This window comes from Thamnophis elegans, chromosome 3 (assembly GCF_009769535.1).
Source record: "Thamnophis elegans isolate rThaEle1 chromosome 3, rThaEle1.pri, whole genome shotgun sequence".
Classification (NCBI taxonomy): Eukaryota; Metazoa; Chordata; class Lepidosauria; order Squamata; family Colubridae; genus Thamnophis; species Thamnophis elegans.
The window spans coordinates 123636863-123651833 of NC_045543.1; the positions used below are offsets into that span (position 1 = coordinate 123636863).

At 40.7% G+C, this 14971-nt stretch overlaps 1 protein-coding gene across 1 annotated transcript in view; it reads right to left on the bottom strand.

Annotated features, from left to right (window-relative positions):
* Positions 1-385: 385 nt before the first annotated feature.
* Positions 386-14971, bottom strand: part of ITGA1 (integrin subunit alpha 1) — a 92518-nt gene continuing 77932 nt past the window's right edge. The window contains exons 24-30 of the mRNA XM_032213140.1: positions 14849-14951; positions 13374-13487; positions 13077-13181; positions 12144-12248; positions 6602-6694; positions 2946-3062; positions 386-1264 (exon numbers count right to left, since the gene is read on the bottom strand). Of these exons, the coding sequence (XP_032069031.1) occupies positions 1220-1264; positions 2946-3062; positions 6602-6694; positions 12144-12248; positions 13077-13181; positions 13374-13487; positions 14849-14951 (682 nt within the window). The 3' untranslated portion in view covers positions 386-1219. The remainder of the gene's footprint in view (positions 1265-2945; positions 3063-6601; positions 6695-12143; positions 12249-13076; positions 13182-13373; positions 13488-14848; positions 14952-14971) is intronic.

The following is a 14971-nucleotide window of genomic DNA, read 5'->3' on the forward strand; positions in this document are numbered from 1 at the left end:
TTATCTTTATTAGAAAACCAGCATTGTACTGCCTCCTGGTGGTCAATACATACCGTACCTGAAAACATTACTGAGGATATACACCTTGGAGAAATAAAATGGTTCAGTGATGCATGATTCTAATGTAGTCTTATGATTTATTTCAGTCATAAGGGGAAGCTATGTGAAGGAATGGCATCTGCTTTCAAATTCACCCCTTCGGTGTGAAAAAAGTCCCTTCTTCATTTTTTTTAACTGCACAAAATGGTTAAAAGTTTCTATTTCTAGATGTAAACTAACTTATAGGACCCACACACTTTTAATTTATGAGAAATATAACTTTTCTGATATCTTTTCTGATATCTTAGCGTTAGCGATATATAGCAAGTTTTCAGTTTTTTGGATCCACATTTTTCCCCTCTGAAATTGTAAATATCAAGGATTGTACTTGAGGTTCTCCGATTACAAATATGATCTTAGCCATGAAGTAATAATTTTTCTAGAGTTATACACAAGGCGGGGAATTCCATCTGATGCGTGATAGATAACACCTCTGTGAAGTTTTATGGTGCCGTTGCTAATTTCTGAACGGTGTTTTTCCTCCTGAATAAATGTTTCCCAAATCAGTAGCATACTCAGCTTTGAATATGGGCTTCTTGGCCATGTAAGAATGGTGATAAATCAAAGTTGCAGATGTTTATGCATATCAGACACTGTTTGAAATCTTCAGATTCAATTCAGCAGGATATATGTCCCTGTGCATACATTTGAGATAAAAAAAAACTGTGGGTTGTGCTCTAAAAAATAAGTGACGATATTAAAAATAAGGATAGAATCTGAGGAGTAAATTGTCTCATGCTCTGTCCCTAGTTTTGAATACACATTGACTTCAAAGTTGCTTGTATATCAATAAAGATATCTGAGAAAAAGTTCCAAGTTCAGAACAAGTTGCACAGATTTTTCAGTCCTGCTCACCTATAAAAAAAAGAAAAAGAAAAGAAAAGAGAAGCTTTCACTCCAGAATTATCTTTTCTATCTATGGTTTGTTGGTTTTCTTCTTCTTTTTGTTTCCTTTATTGCTCAGCATAAAGTGTTGTTTGAAATAAAACTTCTGTGAAAAACTTCTTTTCTTACATTGAACCAAGGATTGGATTTATAGTCATATGTCAGAAGTCGACCAAAGGACAGTTCATTGAAGAACTGTTAAGAGTTTTTTTTTTTCTTTTTCTGGAGTTTCTTCTCATTTCTCCATTTTCTTTCTTAAGGGCCTGTTGAAAAACCCAGCCTGCAAGGAAAATAAAAACAAACAAACCCTCAGATTAAAAATTACTGCATTAGACACAAAGGAGATAAATACAAAATCTGACATGTGCAACATGTCTAAGTGTAGACTATGAGCTAATGACAGATTCCAAGTGACACTTTTTCTTGAGTGTCAATCGTTCCAATACTCCCTTCCCCATCCCCATATGGAAAAAATAAAATTTCTTCAGATGAAACACGAAAAGGAACAAAAGTCATAAAACCATATTAGGATAAATATAAATTGTGAAAGACCCATCAGTTAATTTGGTAATATGAACTAGATTTACTCTGAGGGAAATATATAGAATGACATGCATACTGCTTGGAATTAAAAGCATTACTTTTCATAGTTGACTAATGCCATTTATTTTTGCACCTTGGGATTTCTGCTATCCTCTATCGTTTATTTCTAATATAATTTAATATTCTGTATCCTCCACTGGTCTATTACTAAGACACTAACTTAAGTTTCTCTTTCTCTCCATTTTATTTTATTGATGCAAAGTTGATTCTCTGTATTATTATTATTATTAACTTTATTCATTAAACATGTTCAGTCAACTGAACATTCAAAAATGCATCACAAATACCATTGACTGGTGCTAATGGTTGGAACGGGCTGCTGTCAGCATCCTAGGTATCAACCAAGTACCTTCTTAAAATATAAGATGTTCTGGCACAGTTTTTTGCAGTTCTGCTGGTGTTATTGCAGGAAGTTGCAATTTGTTGATGTATCTTATAAAATTCTAGGACATGGTACCAAGTGCTCCGATGACAATGGGTATCACTATTACACATTGTTGTTGTTTTATGGGTCACTTTGTGGTAACACTAATAATAATTGAAACAATTAATGAAACTAGTGTCTCTTAAGGCACTAAAAATTGTTTCAAGTTGTAAAGACCTTATTTTCTTAGCTTTGACAAGACTGCCAACTTATGGCCAAATGAATAATAACAGATGTTTTTTAACTATTAGATTATATTACAAAAAAAAGTGCAACCCTATTTCAAACCTGATGAGATAAAGTTATTAATATGAGAACAATAAAGTATTTTTATATGGAACACTGGGAAGAATGAAAATAATTTCCAGTAGAAATTTGTAAATATATATTTACAAATTGAGAACTGAAAACTAAATAGTTATAAAAACATGAAAAAAGACACATGTGAGAAATAAGATTTAGGAAAAGCCAAGCTTATAAGGAAGTGCAAGTTTATACTGGTATATATCTAATTTAGAGCACTGTTTTTCTCATTTGGATTATATTTCCATCCAACCAGATAACAACACCAATGTGAACAGCCACTAACCTTCTCCAAAATATTTTGCACTTTTTAATGACATTTAGAATCTGATTATATAAATATTAATTAACAACCATTTAATAATAATAATAATAATAATAATAATAATAATAATAATAATAATAATATACACACCAACTTTCAAAGTTATGTCATACAAAATCTGATTCCTGAACCACTTTTTTTTATTTGTAACATTGCAAGATAGAAAACATTGATTTTCTTTTAAATTCATGGATGGGTCATCAGTTAAGTGGCTTTGCTTAAGCAGGTAGTCAGAAAGATTTTCCCCTTCTTGCCTTTGCCAACTCACCAAGGTTTCAGGAAAAAAATGTAAAAAATGAATCTTACCTTCCATAATGCAAATATAAGCAAGGTAAGAATCAGGAGTCCAGCAAAAACACTCAGTAGAATGACCCATAATGGCACATGGCCAGGAAGAAGCTCCTTTGAGATTTGAATTATTGTCTGAAATACATTAAATCAAAACAAGCATTCATGATTTCTCTAAAATAGAAACTGGGGAATCAAGTTGAATAGAAAATACTTTTTTACTTTTTTATTCATTAGAAACCCATTCTTTTGTTATCGAATACAACTTGGGATTGATTCAAAGGTTCTCTTTAGTGAGACAGGACTAATTATTTTTATCCCAACAACTTTCCACTTGTCTTCAAAATCTTCTACAGATGTTGGATGGGAAACAACAACTGGAAGTGTAGATTTTAACTCTGACTCCAACCTAGTTTTTTTTTAATGAATAAAACTGTTTAGGGATCAATTAAAAATGTAAATGGGAGTGTGCAAATGCTAGTGTTAGAAAATTTGAACTTTGAGTCTCTCCTCTTCTCTTATGGGATAGTTCTATAAGTGCAAATGTTTTGTTTCTTCTGCAATGTGTTCTATTCTATAAATAAATACTTGCACCTTGGAAAGAAAAATGTGATAAGTCATACACTGTACATCATTTCAGAATATTAAAGCTCCAAGTCTACACCTACATTAAAACTACATTTCTATACCTACTGATTTGCAAGTTGATACCAGTGACGTGCGGTGAGGTTTATAGCTGGAGAGGCACTGACACAGGGGTTTCAATTTTTTTTAGACTTGTGGACTTCAACTCCCAGAATTCCACGGCCAGGCATGCTCAGTTCCGATTTAAAGCGACAGCATTTTCCCGCTCCCTCTCCCTCCTTCCTCCCTCTCTCCCTCCCTCCCCTCTCTCTCAAACAGACACACGCACACAGAGAAGTTGGATCCCTCTCTCACTCACTCTCTCTCAAACAAACACAAACCTTTTCCAGCTGTTTCAGAGAGGATTTCAACTCTGCTCTTGCCTGCCCTCATGAAAAGAAAAAAAATGTAAAAAGGAGAAAGGCATGAACTCTGAGGTCAGACTGAGCTAGTTGATCCCAGAGCCTCTAAAAAGCCTTTTAAAAACACCCTCTACAGGAGGCGAGAGAACCACGTGCCTCATCTACATAAGGAATTTTTCGGCTTTTAACCCTTGCTTAGCTCTGCTCGAGTGATCATAAAGTCAGACTAAATGAGGCACCTCGTTCTCCTGCCACTCCCTGTAGAGGGCACTTTTTTAGAGACTTTTTTAAACAGTTAAGCACTAAGCAGAGTCATCCACTGTGACTCTGGCAGCAACTACCTCAGCCTTTTTCCTTTTAATTTTTCTTTTCTTTTCATGATGACAGTGGTAAGGCCCTGTTTCCCCTGCCTCCCCTGACTGCACGTCCCTGGTTGATACCTACTGTAACTCTTAATCCTAATATAGGATTTAGATATTTTCCAAATAAATATAGGTTTTATTGTATGACTGATGGATTAAATTTATATGCCACCATTTCACGGTTGAGCAAGACAATTATATCCCAGTCCTATTTAATATGAGGCATCACATACATAACATATACATGAAAGATGGAGCCTCAGTTGTCCAATTAGCTAAACTGACAACTGTAAGATATGTGCTGACATTTTACATTGTTCAACTTATGCATTATACCTAAGGTGACCAGATTTTCAGATTGGTAAAGAGGGACACCATTGATGGGGGGGGGGGAGGAGGAAGCTAGGCCACGGCGGTTAGTGCCAGCCTGCGGCCTCGCTAGGGACGTCTGGTCACCTTAATTATACATATCCTCTCTCTCTTTATCCATCCATCCGTCTGTCTGTCTATCTGCCTGCCTATCTGTCTATCTAGTTATGGTATCTCTTTGTCTCTCTCTCTCCTTCTGTCTGTCTCTCTGCCTGCCTATCTGTCTATCTAGTTATGGTATCCCTCTCCCTCTCTCTCTCTCTCTCTCTCCGTACGTCTATCTCCCTGCCTACCTATCTCTCTCTCTTTCTCTCTATCCATCCATCTATCTGCCTGCCTATCTGTCTATGTAGCTATGGTATCTCTCTCTCTCTCTCTCTCTTTCTCCCTCTCTCCCTCTCCCTCGCTCATCTCATTATCATTTATCTCATTGAAGTCCACACACTTTCAAGTCTCCAAGGTGGAGAAACACTGATCTATCTAATTAATATAATTATTTCTCCCTCTCTTTTTCACTCTCTCTCTCTCCCACGCACACACGCGAATGCATAGGGCAGCCCACCTCACACACAGGTAACACCGGGCGGCTTACAACATTATGATGCACACCCAAAGCGAATAGAGTCAGGTGCCTGTGATCCCAACCCTCCTTTCCCGAGGGGGGAGGGCCGTGGAACACTGCAAAACTCTTCTTGGTGGCATCACTCTATGGGGCTTTCACTTTCGCTTCCCCCCCCCCAACATTTCCAAAGCCAAGCTTCATCCGATTCTAACAAATCCCAGCGCCTCTCGCATCTCTCCTTTGCAAGCGTCACCTTGTGCAGAGGGCTGGGATGGGAGCTGGAGTCCGATGCCACTGGTGATCTGGGGCTGCTGTAAGCAGGTGCGGGGCTTCGGGGGAGGGGGGATGCGCAAAGCCCCCTCCCCTAATGCTTCCAGCTCTTCTAAAGAAGAGGGGGGGGCTTGTGCAGAAAGGAATCTCTCCTCTCCTCCCTGCATCAGAGCTCGGGTGGGATTCAGGCAGAAAGGACTTTTCTTTCGCTGGCATCAGAGCTCAGACGAGCAACAGCAAGTATTTTAATCAGTGGGCTTCATGCAGGGACAAATATCTCCTCTCCTCCCTGCACGCATCCCACTGATTAAAGTGCTTCCTCTGGCCCACCCGATCTCTGCTGTGGGCGAAAGGGAGCTGGGAGGACAGGAGGGATTCCTCCCTGCACGCATCCCACTGAAAGCGCTTTAATCAGTGGGGTGCGTGCTGGGAGGAATCTCTCTTCTCCTCCCTGCACGCACCCCACTGATGCCCGCATCAGAGCTCGGGCGGGATTCAGGCGGAAAGGACTTTTCTTTCGCTGGCATCAGAGCTCGGGCGAGTGACAGCAAGTATTTTAATCAGTGGGCTGCGCGCAGGGACGAATATCTCCTCTCCTCCCTGCACGCATCCCATTGATTAAAGTGCTTCCTCTGGCCCACCCGATCTCTGCTGCGGGCGAAAGGGAGCTGGGAGGACAGGAGAGATTCCTCCCAGCATGCACCCCACTGAAAGCATGTGGATGGGCAGGGGAGCGAGTGACAGCTGATGGGCTGGGGAGCGGGACTTTTTGAAAACTGGGCAGGGCGCGGGACAAATTGTACAAAAGTGTGCCTGTCACGCTGAAAGCGGGACGTCTGGTCACCTTAATTATACCAGTTATACATATCTAAATATTATTGTTACAAGGACACTCACAAATATTTATTAATTTGTAAAATGCCAACAGCTGTATTAAGGTTCAAATTTAAAAAAGCAATGGAGTTGCAAGCAAATATATAGCTAATAGCCTGAATGGTTATTTATAAGTATTTTTTTTCTATATTTATTAGGGTTTTTCCACCTAATTACAGGCAGATAATTTTTCTGGCTAAACTGGCTTGCCAGTTGAATTCATGATATGCTAAATAAACTGCTGGAACTCACCTCTATTTTTTCGTTTTCTTTCTTCAAGATCATTAATGAGTTTTCACTCCTTAGACTTGCTTTCACAATGAGTTCTATGCTGTGAATTTTTGCCTGGAATAAAATGGAAGTTATAATGCTTATTCTTACATGGTTGGTTCCAAATTCAAAAGAAGACCCAGAGAGGAAAATGCTGCTTATTGCTTATAAGAAATGTCAGTAGAAGTGCACATAAAGGAATTTGCTATGATGACAGAACAATTTACTATTACACTCACTTAATGACCTTCACAGGGAAAATAAGCAGCATTTTGGCTTATTTAAGATAATTTAAACTTTAGGATTTAAAGGATAATTTAAAATTTAGGATTTTATTTAAACCTTTTCTTCTGGAGGTTGACACAAGAAGGGCCAAAGGAAAAACTATTGGCACCAAATATTTGTATCGCTTAGTGGACACTGCAGTTTCAGTTCGTCTCAAACTCCATCATACTCCTCCTCAAGGCATGCCAGAGTTGAGAAACAATAATCTGGACTCTACACAAATGTTGCTTACCATCTGGACTCACTTATTGTCCAATGTTTTCAGTTGTTCTTCTCCTACAATCTCATGAGATCAATCTTTGGACCAAAGAACAAAAAAAAATGCTTGCAAGTTGAAGCCAATACTAGAACATGGTGAGATTATTTTTTCTTTCTAATTCTTTTTCTAAGGCAATATCTTTGTTGTAAAAAGGCTTACAGGAAACCAGAAACATATGGTTTATAGAGCTGCATAATAAAAAAATTGATTATGTGCCATCAAACTATTTTCAACTCCTAGCAACCATATAGATTTCTCTGCAAGAGGATCTGTCCCTAACCTATTCTTCCACGTCTCCCAACAGAATATTCAGGATCTCGTAACTGAGTCCATCTCCTTTGCTGCTGCCTTTCTTCTCTTTCTTTCTTACTTATCCAGAATTAGAACTTTTTTCAGAGAACTGGATCTTCACCTAATGTGTCCAAAATAGGATAATTTGAGCCTGGTCATTTGTGCCTTGAATGAGCACTAGGGGTTGATTTGTTTAAAGATCCATTCGCTTGGTATTCTCAGGAGTCTTTTCTGACCTCAAAGTTCAAAGGCCTCAGTATTTTTTCTGTCCTGCTTCTTTAAAGTCCAACTTTCACTTCCTTGATGTCACATGGAATACCATGGCTTGCATAATTGTCTTTGTAAGTATAGACCAGAGATGGCAAACCCTTTAGACACCGAGTGACCAAACTGCATGCACACATGCCCAAACTGAAAGGTGCAAACACACTCCTGCGCAGGCATGTGTGCATGATCAGCAGAGACCCAAAGACAAACTGGATGGCGGGAAGTGTGGCATTCCAACACCAGCAGCGCAGCAAGAGGTAAGATCTTTTTCTTTTGTGAGTGTCTGTTTCGTCATTTGCAGGGAAACAGGAGCTCATGAAAGAAACGCCACACAGATCTGATGTGCGTGCCAGCAGAGAGGGCTCTGCGTGCCACCTTTGGCATGTGTGCTCTAGGTTCACCATTACGAGTATAGACACATTAGAGCATTTCAATATTTTTTCCAAGACCTTCATGGCTGTTCTATCAAATAGTAGTCTTAGCTGCTTGTTTTTTTTTAATTGTTGATGGTTGATCCCAAACAGCAGAAGCTTTCTAGCACTTCAATGTATTCATTATTAATTTATGTACCTGCTGTCAAACTTTGGTCTTCTTTATATGTAATTTCAGGCTTTTTTTTTCACCCTGTTCTTTGATTTTTAGTCCTATCGCATGCCTGGATACTGAGGCAACATTACCTCTTTTCAATGGTATTTTCTCTTTGTAGCTTTAGTTACCTGGAACACGGGTCTCCAACCTTGACAATTTTAAGCCTAGTGGACATCAACTCCCGGAATTTCCCAGCCAACTGGCTGAGGAATTCTGGGAGCTGAAGTCCGCCAGACTTAAAGTTGTCAAGGTTGGAGACCTCTGACCTGGAACATTTCCCTGATGAATCAGTACTCTCATTTTATATCTCCTCTTGGCCCTGCTGGGAGATGTCTGGCATATGATGTCTATGGAGATCCTCAGTCATCCAGGTCCTGGTTGTTCCAAAGGTGCTTTTTCAAGAAGCAACGGAACTTTCTTGTTTTTTTTCTTTTGAAGATGTTTTGCTTCTCATCCAAGAAGCTTCTTCAGCTCTTACTGACAGCCCCTTATGGTAAAATGGGAAATCCGAGCCATGATGGAACAAATGGCTGCATTTCTGTTTAGGCCAGTCTTTGCTTTCTTTGAATATTAACAACAATATCCTCTATTGAAAAATAGTAAACAGCATCTATCTAGCCATCATTTTATAAAGACAATTTTGCTCTGGTTTCAAAACCAAGAACCTACCAACATCCATGAAAACTGTTAAGTTCTATCAATATTTTCTTTTTAGAAGAAAGAAGGTAATTCTTCTTTTCACTCGACACTTCGTCTTAATGAAAATAAATTATTATGGCATGCAGCAGAAAGAAAAGACTGCAGGTTATTGTTTTACAACATTACAGTTCTATACTATAATGTTTAATTTTGCCTCAAACCAGTGGTGGGTTGCAGGTGGTACGCCCCGGTACGGGTTTACCGGAGCCTGCCCAGAGCACCAGGTACCGTTCCAGTACGGTGTTCCGGAGGGCCCACCTGCCCATACAAGCTCCTTATCTGTTCTTTAAAGCCTTTGGTGCTTCCGCGCAGGCGCATGAAGTATACAGCGCCTGCTCGATGCTCTGCTGAGCAGCTGGAGCATCGCAAAGACTTGCGGAAGCGTTGCTGGCAGCTATGATGCATGTGCGTGCCGCACACGGTTCCACCACAAACCCGTGATGCCCTTATCCGCTCCGACATAAGTGCGGAGGCAAATCCGCGGTGTCCGAAGCGCTAAGAAAAAAACGACCCTACCGCCGCGACAACAGCGCGGTGACAGAAGGGCGTTCTACATGCTTCGTTCTTTGCCTCCAAAGGTAGCCCTCCTCCTCCAGCTGACAGCGGCAGCGGGCACGGGGCAAAGCGGGCTGCCCAGCAGCAGCAGCCCACGGGAAGGGTCCAGCTCAGCCGCGGGGGGCAGCAGGAAGCGGAGGAGGACGTGGCAGCGGCGGCGGCTGAGGCTCTCCCGGGCCGGCGAAGCGGGCTTGCCCGGCGGAGGTAGGCTGCCCTCTTCTTCCTCAACAACATCTCCTTGGACGGGCAGCCTCCACCACCGGCGCCTCCCCCGGAGGAAGAGGCAGGGCGGGCAGCGGCGGCGGCTGAGGCTCTCCCGGGGCCGGCGAAGCGGGCTTGCCCGGTGGCGGCGGCCGCCCATCCAAGGAGATGTTGTTGAGGAAGAAGAGGGCGGCCTGCCTCTGCCGGGCAAGCCCGCTTCGCCGGCCCCGGGAGAGCCTCAGCCGCCGCCGCTGCTGTGTCCTCCTCCGCCGCCAGCATCGGCGGCCCTGCTCGGGCCCCCCGTGGGCTTCCTGCTGCCCCCCGTGGCTGTGCTGGACCCTTCCCGCAGGCTGCTGCTGCTGCTGGGCAGCCCGCTTTGCCCCGTGCCCGCTGCCGCTGTCAGCTGGAGGAGGAGGGCTACCTTTGGAGGCAAAGAACGCCCTTCTGTCGCCGCGCTGTTGTCCCCGCGGTGATGACCCGCGGTGATGACGTCGCGACTTTAGCGACGCGATTTAATCTCCGCTATTTTGCGTAGTGCGGCTTTGTCGTGCCACGGCTGCACACATGTGCACGTGCATCACGCACGTCCATGTGGGCGATGCCGGGTCCGTTCCAACCGTACTGGTTAGAATGGGATCCGGAACCCAACACTGCCTCAAACATATGTAGATGTTAACAGTTTATGGTGCTCATTGCTTTAGCATGAAGAATCAAAGAAATAAGAGGAGACTTATCACATTTTTTTTCTTATATTCTTTTGTCATAATAGTATACAGGTAATCCTTGCCTTACAACCTCAATTGAATCCACAATTTCTGTTGCTAAGCAAGACAGTTGTTAAGTGAATTTTGCCCATTTTATGACTTTTCTTGCCACAGTTGCTAAGTGAATGATTGCAGTTGTTAAGTCTTCCCCATTGACCTGGCTTGTCAGAAAGTCCCAAAAGGAAATCAGATGACACTGCAACAGTCATAAATATGACAAATTTTGATAAATAGTACAAATTTTGATCATGTGACCATGGAGATAATGCAACGAGCATAAATGTGAAAAATACTCATAAGTCATTTTCTTCAGTGCCATTTTAACTTCAAATGGTCACTAAATGAACTGTTGTAAGTTGAGTACTATCTGTAATTATATACTCTAATAATGAAATTCAGTATAGTTTATAGTTCTACCTATCACCATCAAGAGTTATTGAGCTAGAATTTTCATAGTCCGAATATGGCTAACATCTGGGAATTCTGAGCATGAATAAAAATCAATAGCTCCATCAATGCCTCAAAATTTGTACCTATGTGCTTCGATCAAATTTGACTTACGGCAAATACAATAGCAGTAAAAATTGCATTAAATTAAATATATATCAAGAAGTAACTGTGGCGCAGTACTGGAAGAAGGAAGAATTACCTACTATTCAAGAATAGACACTAAAAGTAACAAACTTAGCAGAGATGGCTAAAATATCAGCATATCTTAAGGACCATTCAGATGAGAAATACAAGCTGGAATGGAGAAGATGGATTGATTATATTCAGAATAAATACGGGACTAAGAAATTCCAGATAGCTTATGAATGAATGCGCAAGCAAGGATACAATTTGCTTAAAGTTAGCTTTACAAAAGGGGAGTTAAAGTACAAGTGAGGGATGATGCTAAAGTCTGTTAGCTTATTTTAGAATATGGATGTTAATGTTTATACTCTGTTTTGTTCTGGGAGGTTGGGGTGGGGGGTGGGGGGAGTTGGGCTTGGGGGGCAGGGGAGGTATATATTTGTAAAACTTTTTTTCCTAAAATTTTCAATAATAAATATAAGAAGTAACTGTAAAAACAGGTGAATCACGATAAAAACCTGCCCCCTGAACAAATTATATATTAATAATACAGCATAACACTTCTTTCTGTAGAAGCTTCCCAGCCAATACTAATAAAGAGGAAGTAAGTAGCACGATGCATGTATCTATAATATGAATGTGATTTTGACAAGATGTAGTGAAATGCTACCGGTTTGGACCGGTTCGCTTGAACTGGTAGTAAAAAAATGCTACTGGTTTGGGTGAACTGGTATTTCCGATGATCAGCTGGGCAACAATCAGCTGTGACACGCGATTTATATTCGCTAAAATCGTCGGATTTCCTGCTTTCTAGCTAATCTAAATTGTGTGGCACAGCGGATTTCCCCCCCCCCCCCGTTCTACTTACCTTTGCAGACTTGGAAGGCTTCAAATGGTTCCTTTTTAGCACTGTGCAGGTGCACCTCAGGCGCGCATGGGCGCACTCAGTAGCAGACTCACCGAACTGGTAGCATACTTCAGAGGATTACACCGCTGACAACATATCATTTTAAATTGTTAATAAACATGATTGCTCACTTACCGTTATGAAAGTAGGCTTCCAGAGTCTGAATGAAATATTCACGTGAGTTATATTCGAAGGTGCTATAGTGCAATTAATGGATGCACAATCATATCCATCACAATTCTGTAGAAAAGACCATAGACATTCATCATTAATATATTTGGAAACTATGACTGCCCAGTATAGCAAAATTATTAGATAACCGGACACATTCTCCATATCATGCTGAAATAAGTACTGTTAATAACAATGGTGATACCAGTAAAGTTCATTCATTCAGATTGCCCATCATTTTGCTTTCAGGAAGGCCCTGACTGCAAGCTATAATAAATAAAATAAAAATCTGTTTCAAAACCTGATAAGGATCATTCTACTAATGTTATTTGTTTAATCAATTTATATGGCTGCACATCTAGTGAATGTGCCTTTGGGTGCCACTTGCAACATTTCAAAACAATAAGAAGAAATATCAGCAAAGAAGAAAACTACAATGGTCGCTGAGGATAAAGCCAACCAAAACAAGTAACAAACAACATTCAATGGACCATCTAACCCACAGGTGTCAAATTTGAGTGGTCAAGTTGCTGTCACATGATGTATCACAATATTTTTCTCTTCATGGAGCTGGAATGGGCATGGCCTGTGCATGAAGCATCCGGGCCATGGGCCACCAGTTTGACACCCCTGATCTAACCCATTGTTTCTCAACCTTAACAATCTTAAGATGTTTGTGATTCCTCATGTTGGCCAAGGAATTACAACAGTTGAACTCCACACATCTTAAACTTTGTTGATGAAGTTGAGAAACATTAATTTAATCAACCCTAGGCTCCCAATACCCAGGCCTTGAAACACAATGCAAACCCAACTTAATATTGTACACTAAAATGAATTATTAACTCCCTGTGTCCCCCCCAAAAAAAAACTCCATATAAAATGAGGTATACATACTATATTGGGATCCTTTAGAGGTTCTTGTATCTTTGATGTTTTGAATGGTTTGCCCATATCAATCTTTAACAAATCACTTGGGTGGCTGGATTGGCATTTTGCATTCTATCACAAGAAGAAAAAATGTAATGTTTTAAGTATCTTTATTTTATTTATTATGATACCCAAGTAGACTCCATTTTCTCCTTTATGGAAAGAAACAGATGGAACATTGACTCATTCAAGGACCCATGTTGTAGAAATTGAAATCTAATTTTGAACTTCAGAGCAGCGTTAGTTTATATATTGCAGATTTACCTCTGAGTATGATATCCTGGTGAAGTAAAGGATTTGATTTTCAACTGAAATATTCTTTGGAAATGAGATTTGCAATGCAAGCTGTGGCTGTAAGAAATGTTCTCCCTTCTCAATCTATAAAGATGAATGAAAGGCTAATTAAAATAAAAAAAAATGTTTCCCCATTGTTAACAAGTGCTATAGTCACTACTAAACAAATAACACAGTGTACAATTTTATTTCATAGCAGTAGATTTCCACCTTACTAAATTTGCATGCATGGAAAATAATTATTTAAATATTATCTTAAAAATCAAAAGACTATAAATTAAATTAGAACATATCTCTAAGGGAAATAAAATAAATAATCTGTGGTATATTACTAGTGGCCATGTTATACTTCACTGACACAATGACTTGTTCTGTCTGTGGTTTGTTGTAAATATATTTAAGTTTCTTATTAATTGCTTGCTAATTATGTGTCCAAGGAAAAAGATGAAGCAAGAAGAATAAGTGGCATTTATTTTTCAGAAAAGTGTCTATAATTGGCAAAAGTCTATAATTCAGGGGTGTAAAACTCAAGGCCCGCGGGCCAGATCTGGTCCACAGGGTGCTTAGATCTGGCTCATGGGGCTTTCCTGGAAACAGCGAAGAACCAGCCCATGGGACTTCTACACGGCCCTCTTGAGCCTCATTTTTTGCTGCAATGGCCTCCTGCAACCTTCTGCCAGCGAAAATGGAGCTTGGGCAGCAGTGGTGGGTTCCTACATGTTCAGATCGGTTCAGCCAAACTGGTAGTGGTTGGCAGCCTGGGTCACGGGAACCAGCAGCGAACCAGGCCTGCCACGCTTCTGAATTGGTCCTCCGGGAGGCGCCATAGGTGCTACCATCTTGGGTTTTTTTTGCTTCTGCGCATGTGCAGAGCAATTTTTGCTTTTTTATTCATGCGGCCATGAGTGAACTGGCAGTAGTGATTGCCAGAACTCACCCCTGTTGGGGAGGACATGCACGGGCTGTGTTTTCGCTGGCAGAGGGTTATAGGAGGCTGTCGCAGCCAAAAGCGGAGCCTCAACGAGTGATGCTGAGCTGGCTGTGCCCAACCTGGCCACCCCCACCCCTGGCCCCCAAGGTCAAACACAACCCTGATGCGGCCTTCTATGAAATCGAGTTTGACACTCCTGCTATAATTGAACAGATGAATTCTAGATGTATCAACCACTGTCACCGTGCTCCTGCCAGAAGTGTGAATTTGTTTTGATCCTCTGTATAGGAATACACCCCCCTCAAATTTGTACTAAAAATCTGGTTATCCTTTGCAGCAGAATTTGGAAATGTGCAGGTGATGTGACCTGAAGTTCCATTTGCAGAAAGTTATATCTAGTTCATAGAAAATATTACAAACTAGCTTAATTAAAGTTTACCTGATTAAAAAAAATACAACACATAAATGTTATTTTTCAAAGTTCACAACCAGAAAAAATGGCATCATCTCTTACCAAGTAGTTTATATTAATTTCTTCTCCAATATTGTCAGTAGAATTAATGACTGCAGGTATTGTGTCATTTGCAGCGATGATGATGTGATGTGGACTAGATTCTCTTAAAAAGAAATAAAATAA